This window comes from Girardinichthys multiradiatus, chromosome 3 (assembly GCF_021462225.1).
Source record: "Girardinichthys multiradiatus isolate DD_20200921_A chromosome 3, DD_fGirMul_XY1, whole genome shotgun sequence".
In the NCBI taxonomy this organism is placed as follows: domain Eukaryota; kingdom Metazoa; phylum Chordata; class Actinopteri; order Cyprinodontiformes; family Goodeidae; genus Girardinichthys; species Girardinichthys multiradiatus.
Window position 1 is genome coordinate 39554576 of NC_061796.1, and position 22654 is coordinate 39577229.

The window sequence follows — 22654 nt, forward strand, 5'->3', positions numbered from 1 at the left end:
ACAGATTGATGATTTTTAAAGCAATGTAGCCCTTTTCAGTAACCATTATCTATTATAAAACACTTTATTTCATTATGTACTAGCAAAAGTACATCATCATTATACATAAAAATAAGGGAAAAAAGAAACAATTGAAAGCAGATGGTAATTTCTATAAAAAATGTCAGCTGTAGCGATTCTCACAAAATGATTAAAACATTAAGGGAGACCATCAATAACAAATTAGGCTTCTTTTATTTGAAATTTTTAATCTTTTACACGACAATTAACACGACAAGCTTTTGTGGTCCCTCTGGCCAGAGACAGTCAGCGACGATGGGTGCTGGATAATAACTGGAATGTCTTAAGATGGATAGAAATATCTCCAACACTCACACGCACATAGACCAACACTCTCCCACACACATAAAGATATGCAAAGACAAATGCAAAAAAAAAAAAAAAAACACGCACACATACACTTTACGACACACAGTAATCATCTAACATAGTTTAGCCATTTACTGTAGACATCAGAGAAGGAGCTTAAAGTGCATACGGGAACAGAGGAGGGCTTCTCCAGCTCTCAGTACCAGTTTAAATTATGAATGACAATATTCCTCCATGAGAGCAGAGATGTTAGCGCCATGCACTAAATGCACATAGTTTCACCTCAGACTGCCTTGAATCAGGATGTAATAACACTGCATAGTTCACAGGGTTAGTTTTATACATTATTGCGGTACGATGAACTGTAGGTCCGGTTCAGTCCGTTGTGTAAGTCATGGCACAGAAAGCTGGTTCACCCAGGATCAGAGAAATAAATCCGGCAAAAGAAGCTCCTGTTGCTCCGCAGCTTTGAATTAATAACCCAAATGAGAGGGGAGCGCTGAAGGTTCCAACATGGCATGAAGATGCATAGAAGGAAGCTGAAAGGACTCCATATGGTTTGGTCTTTGAGGCGGAGGTGCTTCACTTGGATTGGCAGGCTCAGTAAGGGGCAAAGAGGACTTGTGGATGAGAGGTCCTGACAGGCCCGGGAGCCGGGCGGAGCAGTGCAGCAGGGAGCGTCTGAGTCTGGAAGAGGGCGGGGCTTGGTGTTGGACTGGCGCCATGGTTTGTGCGATGGGTGAAGGAGCTTCCGATGGCGGCGGCAGCTACTGCTGCCAGGTGAGCAGGTAGGATCTGAGCCGTGAGGGACCGACACTGATGCTCCTTTCCTAATAACAGCTTTATCTAGGAGAAAAAGACAAAATACACATTTCAATTTGTTAAAGAAACAACAGAAAATGAACATTTTATCCACAATAACAGTTTTTTTTTACTAAAACATCAATATGAAGAAAATGTTTTGCAGTCATGTAGCCTACCAGTTACTTGTAAACAGTCATGGTAAAAAGAAAGTACACCCTCTTTCAGTTCTAGGGTTGTACATATAAAAATATAATTGGTTATGATAAAGGCATTAAAATCTCTTTTTAATGAAGTCTATGTATGTAATTTGTTACCTGTAATATTTGTCTGATTAATTCAAAATTCAATTCAAATTCAAAAATACTTTATTAATCCCAAAGGGAAATTAAATGCATGTTAATTAATGTTGTGCTTATTATGTTAATGTCAAGATCGTTTTGTATTAAATGTATTAAATTTTTTTAACTGGATCCCAGGAAGATTAGTAACCACTCCGGTGGTAACTAATGAGGACATAATAACAAACAAATAAACAAACATTGTGTGAAACTGCTGATGGATAAAACAGCTGTTTTCATAGTGGTGGTTACATCTGATTACTGATGAGAGACGCAAAACAACTTTGTAACAAAGTCATGAATGCAGAAAATGTTCATCCTAATCCTTTCACAAAGTGTCAAAAACATACGGAAAGGACAATCTGGAACATAGAGACATATCCTCAAAACATGAAGGATTATGTACCTGCAGCAACAGAGAGGTGAGGGTTTAGAGAACTTAATTAGACGTTAAGGTGGTATTAATCGACAATAATTGGTTACACTGTTCCAGATGCTCATCAAGGAAGATCTATAGCAGTCCCTTTTCTTTCTTTGTTTCACCACACGATCTGCAATCTGGGCATAGGGCATCGGGACAGCTTTTTCCCACAGCTCTGCCACTGTCTGACAGATGAAAGATACATTGCTAATGTGACAAATCATACAAATAAGAAAAAAATTGGTGCACTGAAAAAAATATTTCCAAATAGATGCCTTCTATCTAAAAAACATAGCCAGTTTTTGTGTTTTATGTCATGCAGTTTTTGCTGAAAAGCAAAAAAATAAAAATCCTTGTGTGGAAATATCACCAAAGTTATCTAGCTTAATCTTGTGTATCAGTGATGAAAAGGCTGCATCATCCTCGCATAGCAGCAGCTGTCACAGGTTATCAATAACTGACTAGTGCCTCGAAACCCAACGGGAAGCATTTCTTACTCTGCGCTCATCAGAGGAGCTCCTCTCCGTTAACTCAGTCAATGATGGGTTTCAGAAAAAGTCATTTCCCCCTCACTGATCACCCTGCTGCTTGGTTTCTGCAAACAGTGGGTGTGATGAATGTCACGTTCTTATGCTTTATTGTAAGATTAACAGCTCTCCGCATTAAACCCACATAGTTCTTTTATTTATCATATGTGACAATCAAAAATATTTTAAAAGGATTGTTTCAGCTCAACTGGAGCCAAGAAGACCAGTGGTTTGCTGCCAAGTTATGCAAAGTTGAGCAATGACCCCAAGTGAATTTTTTTTTATTTCTGTTCTCTCTTTTGATCTGTGGTTTATCAGCTTGCCTGACCCTAATGTGAACCACTTTGATGCCTCAGACCACACTGCTCAAAATAAGTTAAAGCTGACATTTACAATCACCTCTAAACAGTAATGGAACCAAGCCTGCATTCCTCCTGCAGCATGCTGGATCAGACATGCCATTTCTGTCAATAAAATATCAGGTTTTCAAATTAGACCACAATGTTCCCAATCACAGACTTTTAATAAAAGTTCGCTGGCAGGTGGTCCACTTATAAAAGCTGACATTTTACCGAGTTAGGTCCTGTTGGGTGGGCCAAATGTAACTTGTCAGAGATCACTTCATGGGGGAGGTCCAAAAACCGCTTACTAATTTGTCCAACTTTCTCTCAAATAAAAATCCTCCTACAAAAAGGTTAAATCACATAAACTTCAGAAACTGAAAGCAGCTGGAAGATGAAGAGACAAAGAGCATTTGGAGTGAGAGATGAAGTTATGGTTGTTTATAACCCTACAAGCCTGAGTGGCTGTGATAGTTGTGTTGACACCATGACTTGTGTTGTTAGTAAGATGACTGAGGTGTGTAGAGACTCACCGGCTGCTTGGTTTGGCCTTTCTGGGGTTTGGTGTAGGGGCTGTATTTGGGCTTGGCTGGTTTACCTGCTGCTCGATCTTTATGACGCCGACTGCTGATGTGCTAAAAGACAACAGAAGGTAGATGAAGCTCAAATGACATGGAAAAAGGAATCCGTTCCCTTGGTTTGATTTGAATTCACGATTTATGTTAAGCTGTATTTTTTTTTTACCATGAACAGAACTTCTTTTAAATAAATGGGGCTAAGTAGCTATAAATAGTCATTGTCCGTTCTGCAGTAAACAAGCTACAGACAGGTTGAAAATTCAGGCAAATTTTGAGGAAGGGTTGAACTAACGGCAAATGTTTAATATCTAAACAAACTGAAACTCAAAATATATTTAAAAAAACTTTTAATTACGATTACACCACTTTTTGTTTAGCACATATTTTCTCAGCCTTATAACATTTATGTTGCAGAGTTACCATACTTTGCAGTAGTGTTAATACTGAATGTAAATGAAATTACATTTCAATAAAAGAAAATTAAATAATAACAAAATACGCAGTCCATTTTCTAACTCGAGGACATCATGCAGGTGGAGCAACCACAGCTGAATAAGTAAAGCCGATTGCCTTTGAAAGTCCACAACTGTTTTCCAGTTTTCAGTGGCTTGTTGTGTATCCACGGCAACAAAGCAAAAAAAAACAAACAAAGAAAAAACAATGCAGAAGCCAGTGTTGTTGGTATCTATTCAGCAGCAGGCAACCATTGAATGTGCAAGAAAAAATAAAGACTAATCCTTGTTTTTGCACAAGAAGCTGAAATTTATCCTGGTTACAGCAGTAGAGAAAAAGGTATTTGGAGAATTAAAAAATCAAATCCATTTATGTGTTTTTATGCACCGTCTATCTGAGGAAAATATGACATCCAAAACACATTTAATGTAGAATTCAGCTCAAGGTGATTTTTTATAACAATATAGTGAACAGATCTGATCTGATCAGATAGTAGAGATTAGAGGGTTATAAAATAAGTAACAACTGATAAGAGGCATATTCACCAAATATCAGTCATTTCTAATTCTTTACAGTTTCTGTGTCACCCTGGGTTTAGCTGACACGTCTACAGTATGTTTCCACACATTATACTGTTTTTACCTCTGGATTTAAACATCTCCTGCTTTCATTTCTCCTTCCTCAAGTCCTGTAAAAGACATTAAATGCAACCACATGTTTGTTTTTTTTTTTCAAAACTAAAAACATGAACATTTTCATAGAAAAATTCAATTCCACTTAAGTATCAGCTCAAGTTTTAAGACTTGGTCTGTGAAGGTGGGACGGCAACGTGTGATTTTCTCATCACAGAACATCTCTAATCTTAAATATATGAAATATCAGGAAGAAAATTTTATTACCCAGGTTGAAAGAAACCAAACTGACTAAATCTGTAAGTCAGTCGGCTCATAGATTACAATGCCACATTACCAAGGTGGAAACAGAATATTTCTTCACATTTTAGACATTATTTACATATTGTTTTGTAATTTTTGCTGTCAAATGTTTTATCTTCTCTCTCTCTCTTCTCAAAGGTCTGTGAGACCAAAACAAAAGCTTGATTTATTTAGTTAATGCAAACAAACCCCATTACAAAGGAAATTGAGAGGTTTGTGTAAAAATGTGTTCCCATCTATTCCTTAGCAAATAACGACCTAGGTTGTAGAGGTGAAATACCTTATTTGTCCTAGGCAAATGTCCAGATTTGTCTTTGAAAACCAGAGAAAAAATGTTCAGAAAAGTAAAGAATAAAAATCTGTTTAAAAATTTGTAACAGAGCAAAGAGACTATTACATTTCTAGCTTTAAATATCAGCAGTTAATTTTGATTATTTTTATGTAAAGACCACCAGCTAAAATATAAATAAGAGATAGCTCAAGTGTGTAAATCCAACTACATTGTCAGAGATCACCAACATTGATTAAAAATTTTTTATTTCATGTCTGAACATCTTGATAAAGAAAGAAAGGTTCACAAAGAAACTGCCAAAGGTTTTGTCAAAGTTACCTAAGTTGTAAAAATGTCAAAATAAATGTATACATTTAATTTTGTGTCAGTAAACTGACAGGATGTTAAAGAAGAACATTAATGTAATCAGAGAAGCAGTCAAGAGATCCATGGCCACATGGTAACTCAGGATCAGCTGCAGAGATCCACAGAAAGATCCACACAGAGAATCTGTTGACATGGCAACTGGAAGATGAGGAAGAAAGGCAATGATGACAGAAAGCCATGTGTAGTTTTCACAAGCGATGTATGGGATGTAGAAGAAAATTCTCTGTTCAGACAGCTCACATTTAACTTTACCCTAAACACACCATGTCTACACTGAAACATGGTTATGGCATCATCATGCTGTGGTGATGTTTTTCTTCAGCTGGGATGGAAAGTTGGTAAGTTCACCAGAAGAAAGTGTAAACCTGAGGCTGTGTGCAAGGCTTAAAAACTGACTTTTATGGATTTTCTCTACCTATGCAAAAAAAAAAGAATAAACAAGGATTTTCATCTCTAGACGTGGAAAGCTGGTAGAGGCATACCCCATATGACTTGCAGTATAACTACAGTGAAAAGTGGTTCTAAAAAGTATTGTACAAGACTCAGGGGGTGAATACTAATGCCCACCACACTCTTCAAATTTTTATTTGTAAAACATTTAAAAATACAGTCAAATAAAAAAAAACATTAAGGTTTGTGATCGTAATATGACACAAGATAAGACCTTTTAGAGGCATTAATCCATTTGCAGGGCACTATAAATAAAGTGAATTGAATTATAAAGCATGATTAAAACATCTTTTCCTTTGAGACCCAATTAATCTAATTTCAGGCTAAACAGTATTCAATGTCAATTAAATGCACGTAAATAGATAATTAATCTTAAACAAATTACAAATTTCCATTGTCCATGTGCACACAACAAAACATTATACTTCCTAGCTAGCTGGTGTACAATATTTTAGCTTTATGGAACTGATTTCAGCGTCCCATGGTTTAATTTAAGGACACATTTTTCTCATGTTAAGAAGGGAGGAGAATGTGTCTTTCTCCATGCTGAAATATGACAAACAGCTGGTGGAACCTGGTGTGCCACATACCATCAAGCTGGTAAAGAATTTATGATTTATGGCCCAGTTTAAATTCTTCAAATCCTTGCAGAGGATTGTACATTCACACTTGTATTTTAAATTTGTCACGCAGGATTCTTCTTGTAGAGAATCTCTGCTCTTCAATTTAAAGAAAGCCTGTTTGTTTTTCAGAGAGAAACATCAGGGTTGCCTCAGACAACACTGAGCAAGTATATGGTTTTGTAGTGGAAATTTCTCACGTGACAAAATCTGAAGAACATTTGGTACAGAAGCTACCAAGATGCACAGAGAGATGAATATTTAACCTCCTGTTAAATACAAAATACATTTTGAACGTCAATGAGGATCATAAAAAACAAAAGTGTGGTTCTGGTGAGAAGTTTACACACAGTCCTAAATATCATAAATTTCTGGCTTAATGACTTATCTAAACTCTTCTGTTCCCAAGTTGGAAGGATCGAACAACATTCAACTGCAATGATTAAAAAATTATTGTGGATTTTCTCTTATTAGAATTATACATACAGTCTCATAAACAGGGGTTGGACAATGAAACTGAAACACCTGTCATTTTAGTGTGGGAGGTTTCATGGCTAAATTGGAGCAGCCTGGTAGCCAGTCTTCATTGATTGCACATTGCACCGGTAAGAGCAGAGTGTGAAGGTTCAATTAGCAGGGTAAGAGAACAGTTTTGCTCAAAATATTGAAATGGACACAACATTATGGGTGACATACCAGAGTTCAAAAGAGGACTAATTGTTGGTGCACGTCTTGCTGGCGCATCTCTGACCAAGACAGCAAGTCTTTGTGATGTATCAAGAGCCACGGTGTCCAGGGTAATGTCAGCATATCACCAAGAAGGATGAACCACATCCAACAGGATTAACTGTGGATGCAAGAGGAAGCTGTCTGAAAGGGATGTTCTGGTGCTAACCCGGATTGTATCCAAAAAACATAAAACCACGGCTGCCCAAATCATGGCAGAATTAAATGTGCACCTCAACTCTCCTGTTTCCACCAGAATTGTCCATCGGGAGCTCCACAGGGTCAATATACACGGCCGGGCTGCTATAGCCAAACCTTTGGTCACTCATGCCAATGCCAAATGTCGGTTTCAATGGTGCAAGGAGCGCAAATCTTAGGCTGTGGACATTGTGAAACATGTATTGTTCTCTGATTAGTCCACCTTTACTGTTTTCCCCACATCCGAGAGAGTTACGGTGTGGAGAAGCCCCAAAGAAGCGTACCACCCAGACTGTTGCATGCCCAGAGTGAAGCATGGGGGGTAGATCAGTGATGGTTTGGGCTGCCATATCATGGCATTCCCTTGGCCCAATACTTGTGCTAGATGGGCGCGTCACTGCCAAGGACTACCGAACCATTCTTGAGGACCATGTGCATCCAATGGTTCAAACATTGTATCCTGAAGGTGGTGCCGTGTATCAGGATGACAATGCACCAATACACACAGCAAGACTGGTAAAAGATTGGTTTGATGAACATGAAAGTGAAGTTGAACATCTCCCATGGCTTGCACAGTCACCAGATCTAAATATTATTGAGCCACTTTGTGGTGTTTTGGAGGAGCGAGTCAGGAAACGTTTTCCTCCACCAGTATCACGTAGTGACCTGGCCACTATCATGCAAGAAGAATGGCTTAAAATCCCTCTGACCACTGTGCAGGACTTGTGTATGTCATTCCCAAGTCGAATTGATGCTGTATTGGCTGCAAAAGGAGGCCCTACACCATACTAATAAATTATTGTGGTCTAAAACCAGGTGTTTCAGTTTCATTGTCCAACCCCTGTATATATACATTACACTCTCACTAATATTTGATTAAATGTCCCTTAGTAAGCTGCACCTCTCAGCAGTTTTGAGGTGAAAATTAACCTATAAAACATATCAACCATGGTTTAACAACTTGGCTTGAAATGATCGCTGAAGATGTTTTATAAGCAGTGGCAGTTCTAGATCAAATTTACCAGAGGGGCTAGGGTGGGGCCAGTGTTTTTTTATGGGGGCACAGAACAAAAGAATGACCAAAAAATGTGGGCTATATTTCATTGTTTAATACATTAGGTAAGCCACAGAGCCAATTGCAGATCTGGAGCTGCAGGTTGCAGACCCCTGATCTAGTAGATGAAAACTGAGGTCCTATCTCAATGTGGCTGAAGCTAAAAGTGCAAATCCTTAATTTTTTAATTAATCCAGGACCAGTTCCAGAGGGGTACTGGCCCCTGTTGGCCCCTGTCTAGAACTCCTTAAATTATATGGAAATCTGTCCCTTCCTGTGTGTTCGGGTTTTCTTCCCTAACTGCTTCCATGAATTTCTTGCTTTCACCTTTGGTCAGATATCAGGTGGAACCATTGACCAATCCAACCCGAACAGCATGGTTTTGTGCTACTCCAGGTCATATTTTAACAGATTTCACTTTGGAACTTTAAGGCTAAAGAATTGTTGCACACCTAAATAAAAAAGAATAACCCTCTTTGGAGATGTTTCAGTGTTGAAAAGGAGAAAACAAACGTCCATGTGCTTTCTGTAAACCTTTAGAGTGGTGGAAGTTATTTACATTTGTCAGTTATAACTCTGGAGCTATGTGCTAATCACTAATGCAATTTGTTAAAAACAGGTTAAAAATGGCATCATTATTTGTTCTTGGCTTCAATTGACTAAGCTAGCAAAGTAATGTTTTATTGTGGTTTGTGTTGCACCTTCCTTCAGGCTCGTATGTACACACAGTTACAGCTCCACTCCCAAATAGTTAATGACCATTCAAAGCACAAAAGCTTCTGATGGATGGAGCTTTTCAGACCAATCTGTAAATATAGACAACAATAAAGCTGAAGAACTGACAGAAGCAGCCTTTTTAAACTTACTGTATTGTTTTGAAATATGTGTGTATAGAGATTTATTAGCTCGAGCATCAAGTTAAAAAGTGTTGAAAAGAGTTTTCTAAAGCTTTATATGCACTTATAATTTTTTTGTTTTTATCTTAACTAAATAACAATAAAGCAAAGCACAGTAAAACTGACAGGCAGCAGTTTAACTGATTTTACAGAACAGCCTGGCTGGTAGCTTTAAAGTTTACATGGCATGCTGGCTGGTTGAAAGGAAAATATGAAATTAGGAATAAGGAATAAGATTTTTGCCCAGTACTGTATACCAGAAAACGGACATGAGGACATTCCTTTTTCCCAACATGACTCATCTGCATACTAACCTTCATTCAGTCTAATAATATGGACTGATCAGCTAATGGAGCTCTATTACAGCAGCCTCTGTGTCAGTTTCAGTATTTAAAAACATAATTTGCATAAATTATGGGGTTGTGATCTGATTTATTTTTTCCTTCCTTATTGTCCTCCTGCTGATGTAACAGCACACACAAAGGAGGTAGGCTGGTGTTCCACAGGCCTCCAACAGCTCCATGTAGACCCTTTCATTGGAAACATTTTGACATGTTATGCAAGTGTGAATAATTTACAAGTGTTGAATTCCTCCTTGAACTGTGGCGGATTGTTTTTTTGGCTCAATCCTGTGAATTTCGAGACAGACATGAAGGAACAATCTTTTTCTAAACAGGAATACAGTAATTAACAAAAATGCAATAGCAATCCTTCAAAAGGTGAAATTTAATTGCATTTTCTTTTAATTTATGTAAAAACATAATTATGTATTTACTTTTTTCCCCCTCATTATTTAAAACTAAAGTCTAGTCCAAATGAAATCCATTTCCCAGGTAATGCAGGACCACAGTGTTTTAGTCTGTAAATCTCACCTGCTTTAGTTGAGTCTCTGAATTGACATGCACATCACACGTCTCACAGTAAAAGGTTTTGTTCTGCAGGCCCGTTGATGATTTGGAGGATGAAGCCAATTTGCTTTTGACTCCCGGTCGAGGAAAAGACTTGATGGAACCCACGCCGCTCCGGGCTTCGAGCATCGTCTTGTGCTTCGTACCTGCAGGTCAGAACAGGAAACGAGATGTGTCAGAACATGATTGTCACCCCTGGAGAGACAGCCTGAGGGAACATTGAAATAAGGGTTTTGTAGCTTGTGTGATTTCTGAAATATGAGAATCAGGGTTGAAGGGTCAGCTTGTAAATCATCCTAAAACATCCCTGATCAAAGACAGTTGAGAAGACCATTAAACATTCTGGTGGAAAAGTTATACAATTGACCTTTGAGTTGTGTTTGACACAGAAGAGCCAGGAACAAACCCATAAGGTAACAGGGTGGGAGGATTATTTTCAAGGTTTCTAAAGTTTTTATTAGCAACAAAAATGCCTTCTGCAACATGCAGCTCTGAAGCTCTTTGGCCATCTGAACTTAAGCCAAAAACAGCATGAAAGTGAGTAGTGAGTTATGATGGCAAAATAAAAAAGTATCTTAACAGTTCATTTATTTAGTCTTATGAGTCAAGAAATTCCATAACAAAATGAAAAAATACTCTACTAATGCAAGTTTGATGGGCTTTGATTGTGTTTTCACAACCTGCTTTATAAAAGGATTTTGTAGCTTTTGTAAACACTAACTGGACGTAAACCAAGTTTGGCATTCTGTAGAAGTTGGCTATATTTAAATGGTATTGGGTCGTGACATACAAAAAAAAAAAGCAAAGCCCACATCAGTGAAAACGTCCACCAAGGCATAAAGCACCTGATTGTACATACCAGTGCTGTTTATTACATGCAGTTACCATAAAATATTTACCATCTTCTAAAGCAGGTGGTAATGGCAACACAGAAAAAGAAACATAAAAAACTTAACCACAATCAAGACTAAAAGTTGACATTTTACCAGTCATTATTATTACGAGATTAATTTGAAAGTGGTGGTATGCAACTTTGAAGAGGTCAATGGTCTTCCATGCTCCCAATGGTGCTCTTTGTTAATTTAGGATCAGGGTTTAACGCTATCCTTTTTAAATCCTGCTATTCTTAAAAGTAAGCTTCTACATCCACCACCATCTGCATCTGGACAAAGACTTACTTCCAAATCATTCACAGAACTCTTCCCCTACCTGTACTGCATCTCACTAAGCAAAGGAGCCCCTCAGGGTTGTGTATTGAGCCCTCTGCTTTACTTATTGTGCAACTCTGACTGTAACAATGCCCACCAAAGCAACGCCTTTATTAAATTAGCATGTAATACTGCTGTAGTTGGGTTCATTTTAGAAGGTGATGAGAAACAGTTAAATGATGACATTCAGAAACTGTTTAGTCCATCCATTGTATATATCTGCTCATCCTTGCAGGGACTGGGTGGGTGAGTGGTAGGTGAACGTGGGTGTGGTTAGGCTTGTGTTTAGAGTTGGGCCTATCTTCAGCGGTCATTAGGCGAGAGGCAGGCTGTTGGTTAATGGTATTTGTCTCCACTATTCAAGCACCTTGGGATTCATCTCTCTTACAAACTTCCCAGGTTTGGCAACACTTCCGCTGTCACAAAAAAAGATCACTAATGTCAACACCACATAGGAGTGATATGAAAACTCATCAACTTTCCTAAATATGAAATGACAAATTACTTTTTACTTAAACCTTCTTCCATACCACCAACATAACAAGCCACTGTCAGGACCTTTGCAAAAGAGTTCAATTTCAGAGCTGCCAAAGGTATGAATATGCTACAAAAGATTAAATAAAAAAAGACGGCTTTAACAGAACAAGAGATGTAAAAGAAAACCCCAGGTGGTTGGTTATATAAGGACTGTGTTCTTTCTTCTTAATCAGTGCTGCTTTCTGCACAAAGTGGTGTAACTATTAATCTGTCTGTGAACAGTTGCATTATTTTTTTCTGTGCAGTTTTTGTGTCATTCATGCTGAGAATCCTACAGATAAATACTAAAAAGCTGCGTTTTTCAAACTAAGAGTTTCTTATTTTAGAAAAGCAACTGGATGTTGGTTATTGAGAAAAGCAACAGAGATTCATTGTGCTCTCATATCCTCACACAACGGTTTTTGTACAACTCATACAGTGGATCAAGTCTGTTAAATGTACGACATTGTCTCTTACCGCTGTTGTGAGCTTCCAGCTGTGACGCCGAGTTGACTGACACTTTGCAGAGAGAGCAGTAAAGGAGGCGCCGAGCTTTCTCCTCCTCTGTCTCTATGTCTGTTTCTGTCTCGGCTTCAATCTCATGGTCCACATCTGTTTCTGTGGGTGAGTTTGTCTTTGTCAGCTTCTCCTCTCCATGAAGAGCCAAGGTAGTCTCAGAGGATGCATAGTCACATGATGCATTCAGAGAGCATAATGGTTCAGGTAAGGATGTAGCTGAGGTCACCACAGGGTTTGCTGGTCTGATCAGGGAGGATACTGCTGATCCAGAGATGCAGTCTGTGGAAAGACAAGTGGAAATTTAATTAGGTTCATGCAATCCTACCAGAACAGCAGCGTTCTGATAGGATTGGTCCGTTATGTGTTGTATGTCTTGTGGTAGGAAGACATACAACAAGCAAATCAAACAAGCAGCGCTGCGATAACAAAAGAAGATTTTATGGTCAGAGGTCAGTAATGTTTTAACTGCTAAGAAACCAGGAGCATTTTTAGGGTCTCAGAACACTGGGGGCTTTAGCCCAAACCCAAAGTATTTAAATTTTCATAAGACGGTTTATAAATAATTTAAAGTTAAAATAACATGGGACACATTGTACCAGCTCTCTGTCTCAGCTGGGTTTAGAGTGAATGTAAATTATTGTGAATCAAACAAGGAAGGTTTAAAATAATTTTACTTGGTTTTTATTTGCGTTAGAAGCTGAATGAAGGATAACCAAAAACCATTTTGCTGAAGCAGATAATGACACATTTTGAGGTATTTAGAAAAAAAAGGTAATCTGAATTTTTGCTGACAAAACTTAAACTCAGAGATGTTTACTATGGGCCAGATAAATGTGCTTCTATTGTCATCTACATAAATTACTTTTTTAAACGTTACACTCTCAAAGTGTTCCACTCCTAAGGCTCCATAGTCTTAATTTCTTACATTTAAAAAAAAAAGGAAACTGGTATAAAGTTAATTTTCTTAAATCTTAGTCAAATGGTGATATCCTAAATCACATTTTTTATTTTAATTATACCAAGAGCTTTCGAAACATTTTATTAAAATTGTTCCTTCTTTTATGAACCTGTTGTAGAACTAGACTGGCTGCCATGAGATCAATGTGTTGATCTGAAGGACCTTTTAATGTGTTTAGCTACGTTAGGATTAGATGCTTTTATTTTGACTGAAGTAAAGGACCAGATATTTTCACACCATGATGCGGATCCAGCTAGAAGCTCACAGAGAAGGTTGCTGCTGTTTTCACAAACAGATCATTTAACTTAACCTGTAGCTCAGGTGAAAGTCCCTCATCATGACCCTGATGATGCTCATTAGAGTGAACCTCCACCTCATGTCTTGCTGGGTGAATAAGTGATTAGCTGTAACTTACAATAAGCCCACTCTGCATCAACATTCAGGTTTTACCTCTATCTACAGCCTGGGTTATACCGCTCTGCTTCCACCTGTTCCTGAACACACACACGCAGCAGGCTCCCACTCTCTGGTTGGCTCCGCGGTTGCTCTGAAATGAGCCCTGTTCGAGTAGCTCAGTGTAACTTTTCGGGTAACAAACAACGAGGCAGGTCAACGACCCTGGAGTGAATTGCTGTTTTGGACTGCAGTCCTCTCTGCCTGTGTGCGTAGTTGCGCATTCTCCTTTTAACATTCTCCTTTTAACTCACTGTCAGGTTAGGTGGAGTGGGAGGTGATTATATGGAACACAATTGAAAAAACAAGATTGTTTTTGCCATAATAAACAAAAATGACAGATCTGATCAAAACAAAGTTTATAATGTTGAAACCAGCATGCAGAGAGCGATATGGTATGTCCCTGGATTTCACACAGCTGAAGAATTTGTGTAGTGAGCAACTTTAGAGTGGATAAATCACATTTTTCCCTCTACATCAAAGAAACGAATCTCCTGAGTTGCCAGACATTTATCAATCTGTAAAGAACAAGGCAGATATGTTCCTGTTGCAACAGTTTTTGAAAAATGTTTAGCAAATACAAAAACTTGCCATTCTATAAATCAATGCAGCCCTTAAGTGAATTGCAAATCATTATATTTTTCTGTTCATCTCATTTGCTCCAGATTTTATCCCTAGTTCCTCACGTTTTCTGAAACAGGAAGGTAGATGTCACATGAATTACAGAAATATACCTGTCCAGCGAAACTGTGAAAGTTAAGGTACAGCAGCCATAAATCGAAATGAGTTTTATTTATAACTCAGGCAACAATTTAAGTGTACTATTGAACCTTCAAGTTTTTTTTGCTAAATACAAACCTAAGTACTTCAATCAAAGGAAAGGTGTCAGTTCATGTTTTTATTCAATTATTAGTTATAATGTAAGGTTATACATTATAGTCAGTTTCTGAAATGTCTTAACTCTTACTTTTTTTAACTTGAATCCTTATTTTGAATGTCATTGTATCTACCTTAATTACCAAAATTCTCTCTAAGTGAAAATCCAAAAACAGTTTATTTAATTAGCTTTAACTTTTAATGAATTAACTTAATCTTTTTTCACCTTAGTTTTCATGCTATTCAGGCTTTGAAGGTTTTTTACATTTCACACAGTGCCTGTCACAAGTTTACAAGTATTCATAATCAAAATGAACTGTAATTAATTTTAACAATGTAGTAAAGCTTATTAAAGCTTGACTGATTGTCTTATTTTTCGTATTTTACCATATCACATCAACCTAAATGTTTTGGTAGGTTCTTTGTTTTGAATGTAAATACTGTTGAGTTCAGTTTTCTGTCTGCCCCTTTTCCCACAAAATTAGTAGTTACACTGATTTATATGGTACTGGTTTGTACACCTGCAACCTGATATTTACATATACTAGTGTATGTAACCATCAGGTAATATTGATCATGTAATATTAATTGTGAGAACAGTAATGTTCTCTCAATTAATATTTATTGCTTAATAAAAATTCAGAAGTTTAGATACACTTTGATTACTATGCCTTTAAACTATTTAGGAAATGCCCAGGTGATCATGTCATAACTTTGAAAACATTTTAGTTAATTTGAGGAGTCCCTGTGAATGTATTTGGAAACACCTCAAACACTCTGCTTTCTCCTGGGAAATCATGACATCCGTCAAGATATGAGAACCACCTCTCCAGTCTGGTTTTTCCTACTGTTTCCTGATGCCTGAAGATGCCATGTTCAAAAACCACAGTGAAATGAGTCCTGTATTGACATGGTCTGAAAGGTCTGCTACATGCTGTACGTTTTTAAGTAGTGCTTCTGATCCAGCTTCAGCTTGATTATAAAACCAGCTTTTGTGTGGCAATTGTCTCTCTCCTTCTGGTCAGCAGCAGCAGTAGTTCCTGCAGCACCTGAGGATGCTGGGCATATCGTCTTCTCACTTCACATGTCAATACAATAAACCTGTAAAGATAAACCATCATTTCCAGTCTTGTGTGTGGCATTGTGTTCCTGTCAACCATAACAGTTCACTCAGCAAGGAAATAGCCGTTACCCGAAAAGCAACAGAAAAAGCCAGATTACATGCATCATGTTGTGTGGATGTTTGGCAACAAGAAGAACTGGAGCACTTCACAAAATAGCCAGCATCATAAAGATAGAAAATTATGTGGAAACATTGAAGCAAAATCTCAAGATATCACCCAGGAAGTTAAGGCATTGGCCCAAATGGATCTTCCAAATGGACAATGACCATACAGTCAAATTAGTTGCAAAGTAGTTTAAGAACAACAAAATCAATGTTCATCACAAAGCCCTGAGAATGTTTGTGGGGAGAGCTGAAAAGGTGTGTGGAAGCAAGCAGGCCAACAAACCTTACGACGGTTCTGTCAGGACAAATGGGCCAAACTTCCAGCAAACTGTGGTGAAAAGCTTGTGGAAGGACACCCAAACAGTTTCAGCTAAGTCCTACAGTTTAAAAGCATTTGTCACCATGGACACCAAAATGTGTGAACATCCGAACTTCAAGTCTCTAAAAAAACAAAACCAATATTCAAATTACCAAAGCAAGCCAAACACGAGAAACAACAGCTAAGAGTAGGCAGGTAACACCAGAAATATATGCTTTGTTATTCATGTGTGTAGAAAAATTAAACAGACAGTGCATAATTATGATCTAAAGCTGTCAATCTGGACCTCTGTCTCTGTAGCAGTAGTAGTAATAAAGAGAGCGACAGATCCATATATTTGACTCATAAAACAACACCACATGTCAGACCACTGAATACAGAAGGACTGCTGCAACGTTTACAAAACTGAAATTTCTCCTCGCCGGCACCGGCTGATCGATCGATGCCAACGCCTTCGATTTCTAGGCACTACAGGATCATGGAATGAAGATCCGCAAGCCCGGAGAGCAAATCAATAGTGAATTATGTCATGCTGGTTTTGTGGACCATTATCTATGGTCCTTATTTGCCCCAACAGAGGTGTCATTGGTTGGTGCCACAACAGGCTGTAAACCTGATAGTCTAACAAAGATCGCCACAGTCAAAGGAATATGTCAGACATGAAGAAGAAGCTATTCATTTGGTTTTAGAGAATATCAGAAATCATATGAATAAAGTGGTAAAGTGTGTCTTTAATGATACAGCTCTTCCACTGAGTGGCTGAATGAACGCCTAATAAACATATGGAAACGTATACACTGTGATATTTACTTTTACTATCTCAGTGTTTGCGAGAATCCAATCCATTAACCTCTTGAAATGGCTCTGAGGCACATTTTTTACTTATAATAACCTCCTTTCACACCTGACTGACTCCAGCTATAAAATTTGCAGCTCGATCATAAAACCAGCTGCATCTTTTGAATGCAAATCTTTACAACAATGAACAGGAGCCAGTGGAGGATGAATATACAAGGACTGGAGGGTTGCTTCAAAATGCAATGAGGCTGTGGTTTATGATGGTAAAAATACACAATAAAATCAGAACATTTTGAGAAAAACCCCATCTTACCCCAGTGAGTAAAAGACTCTAGTCTGGAGTGTCACTTTGTGTTTTTCACACTTAATGATAGAAAAGTTTGTTTTTTTCAGACAGCAAACTTTAGCTTGGCAATATAATGATCAGAAACCAATTTTTATGCAACACTGAAAACCATTACCACTGGCCTGTTCCTCTCCATCATCAATAAAAATATTCTACCTTCCTACATGCTTTAACACAACAAACAGGCTGACAACTAGTTTTTTGCTTGTTAATACTTTGCCTAACCATTTGACTCCCCTCTTTCAGGTCGAAGCACTATGTGCTTATGTAGTTCCTGATTGTACCAGATGTTGTTTTAAGGCTTTGGAGCATGTCTCTTTGTTAGAGAATAAATGCGAAGGTTTCAGCCAAGAAAAATAAACGTCTTGTCCAGGTCTATAAACGCAAGCTGGAAAGCCACCAAACTCAATGGAAAAGCAGGATTAGTTAATTTAACTTCCAATAAAACCAACATCAGTGGATCTGATCATTAGGTTTGTCCAGCTGAGAGTTTTCTTGACATTGAGAGTTGCTTTAATAGTATCACAAAACCTTGAAAAATTCTTTCTTCTCATTGAACTCATTGAACACATTTTGTTACATTGCAACAACGAACTTCTGTGTATCAGTGCTTCAATGGGGTTTTATGCAATAGTATTCAGCCCTCTTTTTCTGATACCCCTTAAAGAAATCCAGTGCTGCCAAATGCTTTCAGAGCTCGCCCAATGTTTAAATAGAGTCTAGTTATGAGTAATTTATTATCCGTATAAACACAGCCATTCAAGGCTGTTCTGAGTGGTGTTGTCTGACAGAAAACTGAACACACCTTTCTCATCATAAAACATGGTGGTGGCAGCATAGTGCTGAGGGAATGTTTTTCTTTAGCAGGGCCAGGGAAGATGCCCAAAAGTAATGGGAAGGTCAGGGAAGATTTTCACCTTCCGGCATGACAACTAACCCTAAACTCTTAAATAGTTTAATTCGAAGCATATTCATATGTTAGAATTGTCCAGTCAAAGTACAGACCTTAATGCAAATGATAATATGTGGCAAGACTTGTATGTTCACAGATGCTTTCTTTAGATTTGAACTTTTTTTGAAAAAAGGAATGAGCAACAGTTTCAGTCTCTAAATGTGCAAAGCTGGTACAAACATACCAAAAAGTACCCCAAAGCTCTAACTCCTACTGTGTGAATAACACAGAACAATTATTTAACAAATAAATGCATTTGTTTTTGATGTGAAGCAGATGCTAAATCAAACAGAGATTAAGAATTTGAATATAGCTCAGAATACAGATATAAATTTGGGTAATTAATATGCAAATTAGCACAATTAAACTTAGTTGTGCATGTCTCTGACTTCTAGATGATGACAAAGTGCCTCTGTTGTTATTAATATGTGTCCAATATGTACCAACCAGCATTAGTGGGATACATATGCTGTCTTGGGTGAATTTGCAACATTATTCTATGCATGAAGAAAACATGTAAAACAATTAAAAAACTATGCATCATGTCCCTTCCATGTTCCTTCCACTTGTTGCTTTATGTTAGTCTATCATCGCTCAAAAACACTGAAGTTTGTGCTCGTAACATCACAAAATGTAGAAATATTCAACATTACATTATACCTCTGCAAATGCCTTTTCCTCTTATTTTTTATTTTCACTAAAAATAGTTTCATATACACTATGCAGCTGAAAAATAGATTCATATGTAAGAAGCATAGGAAAATGTTAAATGATTTAATACTAGTTTAAGAACTTTACTCTGAATTTCGTACAAGCGTTTAAAAGTCAATTATTTTGGAAGAACCGAGTTTTTTTTTAAATATCTCAAACAGTTGCTACAATTAAGTTTGCCAGTGATGCGGTTTCCCTCTGTACTCTTGGCTTTTTGCTGCAGTCCTTCTCTGACATTTAACAAAGTGCTCATGACAGGATCTGTCCTGACCTCAAACAAGGGTGCCTTTGATTACCGCTGCCAGCAGATGATTGAGCAGCTTGGAGCACCTGTGGTCGTTGACCTCTGGGAGTCCATGTGATCCAGTGGATGCTGCAGATGTCTGTTGACTGATTTAAGAAAGACCATTATTTCCAGCTGTTACTTCCAATATCTTGAGAGGAACATTTGAAGGGTTTCTTCTCAACTTCAAAGAGGGAATTTATATTTTGTTTTATTTGAGCAATTTTTTTTTTTTTTTTTTTTTTACCTCAGACTGTATTTATTTCATTCAAAAATCATAAACTGAAAAATGACGCCTCATGTTCAGCTCAGTTTATTTCAAGCTTAATTTAAGAGGACAGTCACATAAAATTAAGTACCATCTAATAATAGAATACAGCCAACCTTGTCATTTTTCATGAGTAATGTTTATTCGGTTAGCAGACAGCAATCGACCTCTTCGCTCTATGCGATTAACAGCCACCGACTCCCAGTTCAGCTGCAGAGTGCTAAGCATCAACACAGCCTGAAATCATAGCGATTAACTCACTCAGGCTTGCTGTCCTCATTGGGCTGCCATCACACCTGCTTCTCCAGGCCGCTTTTCAGCGGCTGAGTTGCCAGGTTGAGCACGATTCCCAGTAAATGTTAGGAAATGGTTTAAGGTTTGGAGCCAGGGAGTCTGTGCCTTTGGGTTATCACTGAACTTTTCACAGTTTCTGAATTGATCTGGGAGCAACAAGAGAACGACTTCCAGGTAAACATCAGGGATTCACATAGTTGTATTTCCTAATGTATCACCGCTGGATAAAATTATTTAAATCAACTTGAAAAGTTCCTCTTCAGGCATTGTGTAACACAGTAGTCTCCAAATCCAGTCATCAGGGGCCAGTGTCCTGCATGTTGTACACGTGTTCCTGCTCCAGTGTAGCTGACTGACATGGTGGAATTACCTCCTCACCATGTAATCAAGTTCTGCACAGGCCTGGTAATAACTCAATGGTTTTAACCTGGTGTGCTGAAGCAGAGCCACATATAAAACATGCAGGATAACCGCCCAGATTGGATTTAGACATCACTGCAATGTACCTTCATTTGCTTAAATGATGCTCAAATGTTTTGGGGTTTTTTTGTGGTAAATATACATTTCTCAATCTGCCTTTCCAGAATGATATGGAAATAATATGTATGTTCTATTTTGCTTGTTTGTTTTTTTTTGTTTTTTTTTTTAGGAAAAGCCATTAGCTACAGGGTTTACCATACATGAATGTTTAACCCCTTACATGCTAATAAATAACACAGAAAGTATTTCCCCCATCCCTTTATGCAAATGAGGGGGATCATGTATAAAGATTTATAAGCAAACCAACCTGAACTTCACAATAGAAAGAGTATTTGAAATATAAGAAAATAGCAAATGGCAAAACCTGGTCCCAACACCTCTGCTTTACAAAAGGCTCAGTTTTTGGTTTTTGCATTTAAAAAACTTTATGTTGTAAAATTGCTATCTTGCTTCCAAATGTAAGCCTGATGCAGATGCCATCACTAAATTCTGCTGTTACAAACAGGATTGCTTTTAAAAGTAAAAAGTACAAACAAAAAAAACGTTGGCCCTGCTGATAGGGGGTACTGTTGTATTCATGTTAGTTGTGGTTTTCAGCTTTGGTTATTTTCTGCCCCCCAGTGTGCTCTCCTCGCTCCTAGTTCCCTTGGCGTCGCTTTCCTGTTTTCTTAGAAGGGTTTCCTTATTATGACTATTATTATTTATCATAGTTCTCTGGTTCCCTTGCACTCTCTAATTTATTAGTTTATTTTTTGTTACTCCTCTCGTCATTTGTTTTCCCCTTTTAGTTATTACTTGGTTTAAGTTCCCTTTATTCTCCTATTATTCTTAGCTTTGTTCCTCTAGTTCATCTTTGTTCTCCAGCCTCTCCTCTATAGGTTAGCTTTAATTATTGTTTACTTTTATTCTAGTCCTCATTTCCTCTGCTTCATTCTTAGTTTCATTCCATCAGTGTTGGTTTGAGCTTGTTTACTTTTGTAGTCAGGGTTTCCTTATAGTTTCTGTTTTACTAAGTTCTTAGGTTCTTGTGTTCACACCAGTTTCTCAGTTTCCTTCAGTTCATGTTTATTCTTGATTCTTATGCTTTATTTATCTTGGTTTATAGTTTCATTTAGGTCTGCTTACTGTCCTGTCTTTAGTCCCTTTCCTCATGCTTTAGTTTTATTAGGTTCACCTGCTCCCTCTGCCTCCCTGCCTCCTTGTCTCACCTGTTCTTAGTTCCTTTCATTACCTGCCTTTGTTCTCCCTCTGTATATTAGTTGGTTTTGTTTCATTCCCCTTTGCTGGTTCCTCTTGTCTCTCACCTTCGTTCGTTGCCCTCGTCCATGCTTTGAGTTCCGCGTGTTCCTGCAGAAACTTTGTAAGTTTAGATTTCTGACTCTGGTTTACATCTGCAGTGTTTTTGTTTCCTTTTGTGATATTTTGAATAAATTGAAGACTGCTTGAAATGCTGCGCCCGATCTCTTGTCTGCGCTTCGGTCCATCCCAAAACCCCACTGTGACAGGATAACAAAAAAAACCCAGGAATCTGGACGATCTTAGAGAGATGTTGCAGAGAGGTCAGGTCAAAGATCCCTCTTTCCAAATTCTCCAATCTTGAGATGTTACAGGAGAAGACTGGGTGTTCTGCTGATGGCAGAAGGCAGTTGAACAAAGATCTTAACAGAAAGCATGCCAATAAGTGGGGACACTGGCATACTTTGTTAAAAACAATTCTTTAAGAAAGAATTGTTTTTAACAATTCTTTCTTAAAGCTGAATTTTTCTCCACTAAATAACTGCAGCTAAATTAAATACTGTTATTTTCCAAAGGAGAGCAATTAAAGATTAATTTATTATAAGGCTTTAACACATCTTTAGGAGAGGCACCTACACATTTGGTGAGTGTTCCCCCTGAAAGCAAAGACAATAACTTAACATTTCTGTTTTAAAAATGCTTTTTCTTGGTCTTGGAATATTCCACATAATTTTGTAAGAAACTGAATTTTTCAGTAGCTGTAAGCCATCATCAAACAGGACTAAACTCTCGAATTGTCAATCTATATGTAATGACTCTTTAGAATATACGAGTTTCATCATCTGAATAGAATAACTACCTTTGCCACTGATTGCCTGTTTTTGCAGTCTGATCATTTGAGAATTTAAAAAAAGTTTTTAGGAGCATCTCTTT

General features: G+C 37.7%; 1 protein-coding gene across 4 annotated transcripts in view; it reads right to left on the bottom strand.

Annotated features, from left to right (window-relative positions):
* Positions 1 to 215: 215 nt before the first annotated feature.
* Positions 216 to 22654, bottom strand: part of znf385d (zinc finger protein 385D) — a 116147-nt gene continuing 93708 nt past the window's right edge. For 2 of the 4 annotated variants that reach the window (XM_047361051.1, XM_047361054.1), the window contains exons 5-9: positions 12478 to 12798; positions 10241 to 10422; positions 3334 to 3435; positions 1995 to 2117; positions 216 to 1215 (exon numbers count right to left, since the gene is read on the bottom strand). In XM_047361051.1, the coding sequence (XP_047217007.1) occupies positions 970 to 1215; positions 1995 to 2117; positions 3334 to 3435; positions 10241 to 10422; positions 12478 to 12798 (974 nt within the window). In that variant the 3' untranslated portion in view covers positions 216 to 969. Of the gene's footprint in view, positions 1216 to 1917; positions 2118 to 3333; positions 3436 to 10240; positions 10423 to 12477; positions 12799 to 22654 lie in introns of all 4 variants that reach the window. The other 2 variants (XM_047361053.1, XM_047361052.1) reach the window with 2 other exon arrangements.